The sequence below is a fragment of the Vipera berus genome (assembly GCF_964194415.1).
Source record: "Vipera berus genome assembly, chromosome: 9".
In the NCBI taxonomy this organism is placed as follows: domain Eukaryota; kingdom Metazoa; phylum Chordata; class Lepidosauria; order Squamata; family Viperidae; genus Vipera; species Vipera berus.
The window spans coordinates 8,230,871-8,241,815 of NC_138212.1; the positions used below are offsets into that span (position 1 = coordinate 8,230,871).

Sequence of the window (10,945 nt, forward strand, 5' to 3'; positions counted from 1 at the left end):
AACACATATACATATTAATCACTGTCCATCTTGCACAGACCAAAAATCAGATCAACCTATAACGGGCAACAATCCACAGTTCTTCCAAGAACATTCTTACAGTCTCCTTGATCCCATCCATCCACCGTATCCATTTCTCTTCCCGTTTCCATCACTTCTTGCGAAGTTTTTCTAGTTCGTTATCCGCTTGCGTTACAACACCAAGTGAGGTAATCGTCAGGAAGCGAGAAACGCTGCTGGCTCTAGGTTGTAAAAACAGACTGCCTGGGTGAATCACCTCCTCCGCGGCGGGACTCCGAGTAACGCCGGGCATCGACCGGGCAGGCCGAGAGGACGGAGCGCCCGGCGAGGCGAGCGGTTCGCCATTCCGGAGTGGCGAAGGCGGCAGTCGGTGGGCAGGGAAAGGGGCTGCGCCGCGGGGACGGGCCGCGCAAAAGAGGCGCCGCTTCTGGATCCGCTTCTGCGCGTCTTTCCGCCAGAGCGGAGCGGCGGCGCTCTGGGCGGGGGGCCGCTTCTCTAACGCGCGTTGTGCAGAATCCTGGTTTCGCACGACCCGCGCCAGCAGCTGAGCAAATGGCTCCACGCGCACCCGGGGCGGTAGACTGGGGGCCTTGGGGAGGGCTGTTGAGGTTTACCCTGTTTGGCCTGAACCCAGAAGCTTCATTCGAGCGATGTCCTCAATCCTGTAAATTTTAAAATGGATTAGGGTTTGTTTGTTTGTTTGTTTGTTTAGCTTTTGGCCGGGGAGGCGGGCTTGCATCTGCGTGTTTCCAGCCCTGCTGGCAGCCTGGTTCAGCGTCTAGTGCGCCAAAAAGCATCTGCCTTAAGCAAATTTCGTGAAGGGGTTGCTTAAGTGTGTGTTGCGTCAATGCAACACCCAAGTCCCGTAAAATCTGTGTGAGAGCGGGGGGTGGGGGTGGATGGGGGATGTTCAGCACCTTTGAAATGCTGACGTCAGTCAGGGGTGAAGAAACTCTTGGGAAGTTGCTAAAGGTGACCTAGCAGCTTATAGGAAGCCCCTTGGATGGTGATACAGACCTGCAAACCGCATTCCTTGTAGGCTTCTGGATGCAGAAGTTAAATACTGAGGAGTGGGAAATTAGAAGAAGGGGATGGTGTCTTTTGTCGACCCTGCTAACATCGGATGTTTTTGCATTGACAACAGATGGAGATGCAGCCATTTTCTTCTTTTTGCTTTTAGAGTTAAATGATGCTGGGGGGTGGGGGGAATGTGCACGAGAGTCCAGCTAGAAATAACAACACTGAACCTAATAATAATAACAACAAACAACTACTACAATAATAATAATAATAATAATAATAATAATAATAATAATAATAATAATAATAATAATAATAATGATGATGATGATGATGATGATGATGATGATGTTGGAAGGGACCTTGGAGGTCATCTAGTCCAATCCCCTGCTCAGGCAGGAAACCCTATACCATTTCAGAAAAATGGCTGTCCAGTCTCTTCTTAAAAACTTCCAGTGTTGGAGCATTCACAATTTCTGGAGGCAGGTTGTTCCCCTGGTTAATTCTGACTGTCAGGAAATGTCTCCCTAGTTCTACGTTGCTTCTCTCCTTGATTAGTGTGAGAACCAAGGTTACCGAAATAAGAGATGATAAGGAATTGGGCTGGAGAGCTGGAGGGGAAAGACCAGGCTTCAAACTAATTGGGGAATGTGATTTATGACTGTTAACTGGAGGAGGGAATTGTGCTTTGATACTGTGTGCTCAGGGGTGGGGAACTCGGTTTTGGCTTCGATTATGCTAGCGCCCATGCTATGCTACTCAAATAAAAATTCTTTAAAGTAAACAATGCCTCAAAGTTCTTTGAAGAGTTTCGTCTGTCGGAACCATGACATCTTTTATATGTTCTCTGTTTTTTTCCCCCCTTCCTTTCCGTGGTCCCCATCGTTGCTAACTTGGCTGCCCTAAAGGACCCTCCCTTCTTGGAAAGCCCGGCATGGATTCTCCCGTGCTCATGGGTGCAGGCTCCCTGTCTTTCTCCACTGAGCCTGACCATCCGGTCCCAGTGAAGAAGTTTTATCAGGGTGAACCTTTGGCCCTGGGGGTGAGTACGGAGACGAGTGGAATGATGGTGCCTCTCCTTTGGAATGACTCTTGGAATATAGTGTGGGATAATCTAGCTGTCCCCGTCCTTGCAGGGCAGTTAAATCAGAGCAATGGACATTCCTGTTTAGTTTGCTCATTGAATTTCTTGCCATTTTGCAAAGTTGGGAAACTTGGGAGGGACTTCCAGAGGTGAATAAATGATTTCTAATGGCTGCGGTGGGGGATGCTGGGAGTTGTATTTCTGGAACGCCACTCATGCTCATTCCTTCCAAGAGCAAGAAAACAATTGGGCAAAAGATTGGAGATACCCGAAATGAGCTGATTCGTATGACACAAGTCTCCATCCATTAGAGATAATACTTGCATTCTCTGTAACTTGTTGAAGTTACAGACCGGCTTTTTCCAGACCTGGATTTGTGCCTTTCCTTCAGGAAGGACAGATGGCTCCCTTAAAATTCCTTATATGCTGACCATGATTGAATCGTCTGAGCATGACTGAGTTTGAAATAGAATTGGGTACAATTGTGAACATGTAATTGCGAAAATGTAGAAATATCCATTGAAATTTGAAACAGAAAAGAATGAGTGAAAAGAAGATTATAAAGTGTATTGAACCTGAAAATGTCTGTGCCTGACGAGTCCCGCACAGAGGAAACTGATTGCATAGCGCCTCCTGCTGGACAGTAGCTAAAATGACATAAAGAAAGAAATAGGTTCTGCAGAGAACAGAACAAATATTGTTCCTTTGGTGAACAATAGTGATCCAAACCAGTGGCCAATGCCAAGAGGTGCTAGGAGTTACAGTTCAGTGACATCTGGAGGATTGTTGGTTCTCCACATTGTGGGAAAGGTTGTATCTACAGGTGAATGGCATTTATAGTTAGATATCCCACTTTAAAATGTATTTGTCAACGCTGCTAACATTGGATGTTTTTGCATTGAGAAAAGATGGAGATGCAGCCATTTTCTTCTTTTTGCTTCTAGAGTTAGATGATGCTAGGGAGGAGGGGTGATGTGCATGAGAGTCTAGCTAGACATAATAAAACTGAACCAAGGGTGTGAGAACCAAGGGTGTTGAAATAAGAGATGATAAAGAATTGGTGGGCTGGAGGGGAAGCCCGTGCTTTAAACCAATTGGGGAATGTGATTTATGACTGTCAATTAAAGGAGGGAATTGTGCTTTGATATTATGTGCTCAGGGGAGGGGAACTCAGATTTTGGCTTGATTACGTTAGTGCACTTTAAGGTAAACAATGCCTTGAAGTTCTTCTGTCGGAAGCATGGCATATTATTTCAATAAAATTTAAAGTTTTGGGAGGCAATGGGATACAATGTAATCACACTTTGGCATGTCCCTCTGCCCTCCTGCTCTGTTGGTTTGGTTGTGGCGTATGAGTTGAAACTGAAATTATTTCTTTTCTCTGTTTACAGATCTCACAGATATTCATAGGAATCACTGGAATAGCTTTTGGGAATGTGCTCAACAAAGTTCATGATGATGGGATTTACGTTAACTATTGGGGTGGAATCTTGGTAATTTTATATGATAGTGCATTTAAACAATTCGGCAAGATAACTCAGCATCCAGATGTTGAACTGCACATCACAGCAGCCTCCTGGCCCACTGGTCTTTGCTGAAGGATGCTTGCAGCTGTAGTTTAGCCGCTTTGGGTTTTTCCAAATCTTTTTACAGACTTTTACAGACATCAGAAAAAGGATTGTTTGGCTAACTCCATTTTAGTCTTATGCCTGGTCTCCAAATTTCAGAAAAAACTCTGAAGAGATTACAAAAATTAATAGAAGTAATCTCCTTGGCTTTTATTGTATAGATAGTTCTTACTAACCAACCAACCACATTGAATGACAGTTCAAAATTATAGTGCTGCTGAACAAAAGGGACTGATGACCAGTGGTCACTGCAGAGCCCCATTCTCATGTGATCATCAATCAGACACTCAGCAACTGGCCACATGATTGCCATTTGTGATTTTAACAGTCTGCTTCTGAGAAGCAAAATCAGTGGGGAAGCCAGCAGGAGGTTGGAAGTCATGGGAACCATGAGGCTGAGAATTGTTGTTTGCAGCATCTGGAGAGCTTTTTTCTTTTATCATCATAGAGACATAGTGTAAGGACCTGCTTCAAAACCTCATCCCCAAAAAGCAGGACTCTTGGAACAATTCCATTCCAAAAGGAACTTTTATTAGGAGAAGTTGGTAGCAGGCAAAGAAGGCAGGATCTGAGGGTTTCTCATTCAGATCAAAACATTAAAGGAGCATCAAGCAACACCCTCCCCCCAATAGTTCATCTGCTCAGCTCAAACGAGCCAATCCCCAGGTGTTAAGTCTGCCGTGGGAACGGAGCTGATAAAAGAGTCTGTTCCCACGCCTGTGAAGACGTTGTAGGGTCTTTGCACCTTTCCCTTCCGCAGTGAGAGATAACCCAGATGGCCGGAGAATGACAGAACCCACAGAAAGAAACCAAAAACAAACAGAACAATTCCACCCTCCCCACAACAAAGAAATGGGTTCTGACACATAGCTGAAGACTACTGCTATGCTGTGTTGTACCAAAGTTCTATGAATGTGGCTCCTGGCTGCAGTGCCTTTAAAGCAGCTGTATCTTCCACTGGAATAGGGAAAATTGATGGAGGTTCAGCACAAAAAATGTCGGTACATTAGGAGCAAATTAAGGTGGGAGAGAGATGATAGGCCTATGAGGGAAGAGAGAAGTCTGTAATGCTCGTTCTCTGGGGATGGAGCCAAGAAGGTTGATTTGCTTTTCCTTTTCTTTCAGTACATTATTTCTGGATCCTTAGCTGCGGCAGCTGCTCGGAATCCAAAGATCCCTCTGGTAATTAAGCCACTGGAGACAAGCGGAGGCCATGGCTTTAAAAGCCTTTTATTTGAAGAGCGACAACCCATTGGGTTATCATGAGTCATGAGCTTGGCGGATTTCCAATGTTCCTGGATCACTAACATCAAATGGAGGATCATGATGCTTGTGGCTTCTTGTTTAAGAGCTTGTCCCCCAAATTCCCTTTTTGGAAGCTGCAGGTCTTTTGCAAAAATCTCTTTTTGCCACTTTTTGGCAAAGACGTTCCTTGTCTCCATCTCCGATTGAGTATTCTGGTTAGTGGAAGCAGTTGCTTCCATGGAAGCAAACATCTTGAAGCTGTCTCTCTTCCTCCACGGCGGTCAAGTGGAGGCTCTGGCCTGCCAGTGTGTGTCCAAACAGCACCACCTGGAGAGGAGTACGAAGGAGCTGAGCCATTCTTACACGAGTGTAGAGGGTACCGGCTTCACCTTTTCTGGCTAAAGCAAATCCAAAACTGAACTCTTCCGTTCTCTGTACCATCGGAGAAAACTGGGTTGCATTATAGTCACTGTGTCTGTGCTTGTATGTGTTTGTGCTTGTGTGTATTTGTGTTTATTAATTTATTTTGTCCCTCCTAGGTGAAAGGCATGCTGGCAATGAATGCGATAAGTGCCATTGCAGCTGGTCTTGGCATCATATTGCCGTTTTTCATAGTCGGCTCCACCCTTCAACTTAATTTCGCCTGGATCTGCAACAATGATGGTTACGACACTAAGGAAAAATGTGATGAAATCCAGGTGTGCCTTTTTCTATGTTTGTGACCTTCCAAAATCCATCAGTGAGAACTAGGTTTCAACAAGACAGAGAAAAAGAAGGTGTTCTCTAGGTGGAGATGTAACACTGGAGTTTGTGGTGTCAAAAATCTATCTCAAAGAGATTTAGCCATAGAAAAGAGTGGCGGGTATGTTGCCTTTTAAAGTTTGTTTCTTCTGTTTCCCCCCCCCCCCCTCCCAATCCTTTCAAAGCAGCTGCAACTAGCACAGCCACAGGGCATAGCCAAGAATTCAAGTTGAAGCAGTAAGAGAACAGTCAAAGTTTGCCAGAATTTTACATGTGACACACACAAAAAACCCACAAACCTGGCTGGAGCTTTGAGTCCATTGTTGAGACTTACATTTGACGGTTTTTAACCAATTTTTTTTTTCTTACGAAACTGGGTTGCAGTTTTTGCTTGTAGATTGTGATCAGATTTGATGGGTTCACCATGTCCTACCTTGGCTACCAGAAAGTATTTGTGAGTCCCTCAAGCTAGACCAGACTAGGAAATGAATTCTTCAGGAAGTCTCTAACTATGTGTCAGGACCCACCCCAAACCACGTCTTAGGAAGACAAAAACTCTTGGAGTCAGTTCTAGTCCAAAAGGAATCTTTACTAGGACATGCTTGGTTGTGGGAATACAAGACAGGACTTAATATTGCTTTACAAATTGAGATTTTATAAAGGGTACCCGGTTCAACCCCCCTTCCCTCAACCCCATTTGGTCAGCCCCCATCCTTCTACTTCGTGTCATCCCTTTCGTGGGGGGGAAAAAAGGAACTTCGAATCTTTATGGTTATTGCCTTCTTCCTCTCCAGAATTAAAAGAAAACAAGCCAGATATCCCCCCAGTTCAAAAGGTTTCCTTGGTCTTTGAAATAACCTAAGGCAGGCTGAATCCACATGCGCTCCTCCTTCCTCGGGAGATGGCAGAATCCATATGGGGGTGGGGATAATGTTTTAAACATACATTTATGAATGTGATATAAATGGATTCTGACACTATGTTTATAGATATTGGCTGTAAACAACAGGACTTGTGGTTACAAGTCTGATTGGGCTCTCCCTCTTCCACCTTCGGATACTGCAGTCAGCTAGGGAGGTGTCTGCCTGAGCCACATTTAAACAGTATTTCATTACTTTCGATTTTTTTAAAAAAATACTTCATCCCTCTTTTTGCCCAGACAAGACAGAGCCCTGCGTACCTCACCCAGGTCATCTTCCTTACTCTACAATTGGAGGTATATGTGCCTATCTGTATGCATAAAAATGGATATGTTACTTTTCTGTTTCATTGGTAGAATATCGCTAGAGGAATAATGGTTATTCTTACTGTGTTCACCGTCCTGGAGTTTTGCATCGCCATCTCAATAGCGTCTTTTGGCTGTAAGATGCTTTGCCGAGATCCCTTTGCTGAAACGGTAAGTTTCCAAAGGAAGATGGGTAGTTAATCAAAAGGATTCAGAAACATGGCTTTCTGATGCTTTGTTGAATAATATGGAATAGTAGCATATGAGCAGTTAATAGCAGAGTATAATAATAATAATATTAAGATAGTAGCCAATCCACATATGACGCTAGTTCACATGTTGTTTTAAGTGTGCTCAAAGTAACCATTGGGCTTCACGCTACATTCATTCATTTATTCATTTTATTACTTTACAAATAACTCAAGGTGGCTAAACATATCAAATACACCTTTCTCCTCCTGTTTTCCCCACAACAACCCTGTGAGGTGGGTTAGGCTAATATGACTAGCTCAAAGTCACTCAGCTGGATTTCATGGCTAAGGTGAGACTTGAACTCACGCTATCCCATTTTCTAGCCTAGTGCTTAACTACTAGACCGAACTGGCACCATGCTATGTTGCAAATCGTGGATTATGAATACTAGTGGATAGATTCTCATATTGCGATAAGCCTAAAGAAAGCAAACCAACTTAGAAAACTCAGTGAGCCCAGCCTTTATCTCTGGTCAGCAGGGGAGATACAAGGTTTCCAATTAAGTGACGCCTAATCTACACCTGATTCAGACACCACGTCAAAGTGAAATTCAAAAATTGCTTTGCAATCTGTAGGAACCTGAAGCCAGCAGCTGTGTTGAAGTCTTTAAAGCAGCTGGATCTTTTTTTCAGGGACTTAGGAAGCAGCTCCAGACATGCAAAATGGAAAAGGATGCAGCTGCTTTAAAGAGGGGCAGTGCTATCTTTATTCTCCAGTGAGAATCCAGATTCTACCTTCGCAATGGAATCAAAGTGCTTTATTTGAAACAAGGACAAACAGAAGCAGTCAGTAGACCAGTGATGGCAAAACTTTTAGAGATCGAGTGCCCAAACTACAACCCAAAACCCACATGTATCGTCGGGTGCTAGGTGGGCATGGCTGATTGGGTAGGCGTGGCCCATTGGGTGGGCGTGGCTTCGGCAGTAACGGCATACAGGGTGGGACTAAAAAGTTCAATCAATCAATTCCAACTTTGCGAGAAGTTGAAATTGATTGATTGAACCTTTTTTTTTTTTTGCACACGGCAGAGGCCTAAAGCGAAAAGGTTTTATAAAACCCATCTGAAGGCCTAGGACTGGGGCGATGGCGCGTGTGCCCACAGAGAGGGCTCTGCGTGCCACTTGTGGCACGCGTACCATGGGTTCACCACCACGGCAATAGACTATTGGAAAGTTGAGTGCCTCTCTTCTGAGCTATGGAATGAGAAATATATGGATGAAAATTTAATTTTATTTGTTTTATTTATTACATTCATATGCCATCCTCTCACCATCCAAAGTGACCCTGCATGCCTTACAATGCAATAAAAATAAAAAATACAAAAAACAAATGGTCTTAAAACCTCCATCTCCCATTTCTTTAGGTTGTGGTCATTTATCAGAATGTGACACCTGCTAATGCCGAAGAACACCCACCCTTTGACTGCAAACAGCCAGTAATTCACCCTTGAATTGGTTTTCTTTCATTGCAAGTGTTCCAGAGTGCTTTCACCTCCTGCAGATGGGAGCCTTCAACATTTTAAAGGAATTACCCAGAACTTTTTAATCAGTGGATCATAAAGGATTTAATGGACTAAGCAAAGCACCATCTGTAAAAGATCTTAAGAATGTGAATGTTCTTTGTTACTGGCTAAAGTATCACTTGTGAACTGCCTGGCATTTTGTACCAAATTATGGTTGCTGTTGGAAAATACAGTATGTGGTTGGCTGGGTTTATACAACATGTTTATACAACAAGAGCTGTGGTGGCACAGGGGTTAGAATGCAGTATTTCAGGCTAATTCTGCCGACTGCCAGCAGTTCGATTCTCATCGGCTCAAAGTTGATTCAGCCTTCCATCCTTCTGAGGTGGGTAAAATGAGGGCCCAGATTGTTGGGGGCAATATGCTGACTCTGTAAACTTCTTAGAGAGGGCTATCAAGCACTGTGAAGCGGTATATAAGTCTAAGTGCTCTTTCTATGTTACATATAAAGTATAATTTCTAGATCACAATGGCTTTGTCCCACAATGGCCATCACAACAGGGCTCAGCAAAAAGTGTGTGAGCTCAGAAAAGAAGCTTATCGGGTCAATTACAAAGTAAGGTGCATCCCCACAGCAACAATGCCTGGTTAATTTTAACCTGGGTTAGTTGGTCTTTAGTGTATTTTAGTTTATGGTTCAATGCATTTTACTTAGGTTAGGTACATTTTTGAACTGAGCAGGATCCAGAACCAAGCAGGCTTTTTGAAAAACATGCAGAAATTATTTGCTATCACCTTCACTTTTTTTTTAAAAAAAAATAGTATTTCCTAGTGTGGCCTGTAGTTGTGAAAAGAAATTAAGCCCGTTGTGTGAAATCATCCAATGAACACATTTTAGAAGTTGATTTGTGGAATATGGGAACCGTTCAAACAGAAAACTGGGCAGCCAAATGTAGGTACTCCTCGACTTACGACTACAGTCGGGCCCAAAATTTCTGTTGCTGAGTGAGACATTTGTTAGGGGAGCGTTGCCCCATTTTATGACTTTTCTTGCTGCAGTTGTTCACTGCAGTTTAGTAACGTGGTTGTTAAGTGAGTCTGGCTTCCTCACTGACTTTCAGAAGGTCGCAAAAGGAGATCACTTGGCTCCAGGACACTGCAACCGTCATAAATGTGAGTGAGTTGCCAAGCATCTGATTTTTCATCACGTGACCATGGGGATGCTGCAATGTTTGTAATTGTGAAAAACGGTCATAAGTCATTTTTTTTTCCCAGTGCCGTTGTAATGGTTCCTAAACAAACTGTTGTTAAGTCAACAGTTTCCCCATGAGATTCCCATGATAACTCATGAGCCAATTTTATTGGAAGACAAGCTGGTTTCCTGCCCCTCCATTTATCTTACTGTTTATTTTAGCCATGGCCACACCCCCCAGACTTTTTAATAAACCGCTGAATATGTTGCTTGCCGTTTTATATTTTCTCTGAATTCCACGGAAATAAAGATGGCTGTAGGGGCTCTGGTGCTTTGTGTCTGATTCTTTTCAAAAGCATCCTTTCTTTTAAAAAATCCTGGAATGTCAAAAGTGCTGCAATAGAGTCCTGATGGGTCTGTTCCTGGATCAATGGAGAGGAAGATGTGTGGCAGAAGCAACGGATGGAAACTAATCGAGGAGAGAAGCAACCTACGTAGAACTAAGGGGAAATTTCCAGACAATTACAACAATTAATCAATGGAACAACCTGCCTCTTATAAGCCTCTCCTCTGACTATCTGGGGTGGGGGCTGGCGGTGGAGATAAGAACATTACAACATTCAAAAACACTTTACTAAAACACCATTCTGGGCTTCAGAAAACAAACACATCATATAAAAAATTGGGGAAAGTAGTCAACTTGCCCAGCCAACTTCTCAGCTGGTTTTCATCTATGTCAGGGGTGTCAAACACAATTTCATTGAGGGCCGCATCAGCATTGCGGTTGCCCTCAAGGGGCCGGGTGGGTATGGCCAGAGTGGGTGTGGCCTACTGGGTGGGCGTGGCTAGAGTGCATATGGCCTACTGGGTGGGCGTGGCCAGCTCTACGTTGTTCGCATCAAGGGTGCCTATGGGGGCCTGGGCAGGAGTGGGACAGATCTGAGGGTCTCTGGCAGAAGGAGGGTCTCTGGACCAGGGCCAAGGCAGAGGGGGGCGTTCCCTCACTGTTTCCAGGATTGCTTCATGGGCCACATGAAACCACTTCGTGGGCCGGATCTGGCCCCCGGGCCTTGTG

General features: G+C 44.1%; 1 protein-coding gene across 3 annotated transcripts; it reads left to right on the forward strand.

Annotated features, from left to right (window-relative positions):
- Positions 1 to 276: 276 nt before the first annotated feature.
- Positions 277 to 10,166, forward strand: LOC308672133 (membrane-spanning 4-domains subfamily A member 4A-like). Of its 3 annotated transcripts, XM_081334788.1 has the most exons (7): positions 277 to 391; positions 1,950 to 2,083; positions 3,517 to 3,618; positions 4,879 to 4,935; positions 5,538 to 5,696; positions 7,016 to 7,135; positions 8,580 to 10,166. In XM_081334788.1, exons 2-7 carry the CDS (start codon positions 1,976 to 1,978, stop codon positions 8,664 to 8,666), a joined length of 633 nt encoding a protein of 210 aa, XP_081190914.1. In that variant the 5' UTR covers positions 277 to 391; positions 1,950 to 1,975; the 3' UTR covers positions 8,667 to 10,166. The 3 variants fall into 3 exon arrangements, with proteins under 3 accessions (XP_081190914.1, XP_081190916.1, XP_081190915.1); XM_081334790.1 differs by lacking the exon at positions 4,879 to 4,935; XM_081334789.1 differs by lacking the exon at positions 277 to 391 and having other exon boundaries at positions 1,667 to 2,083.
- Positions 10,167 to 10,945: the final 779 nt, after the last annotated feature.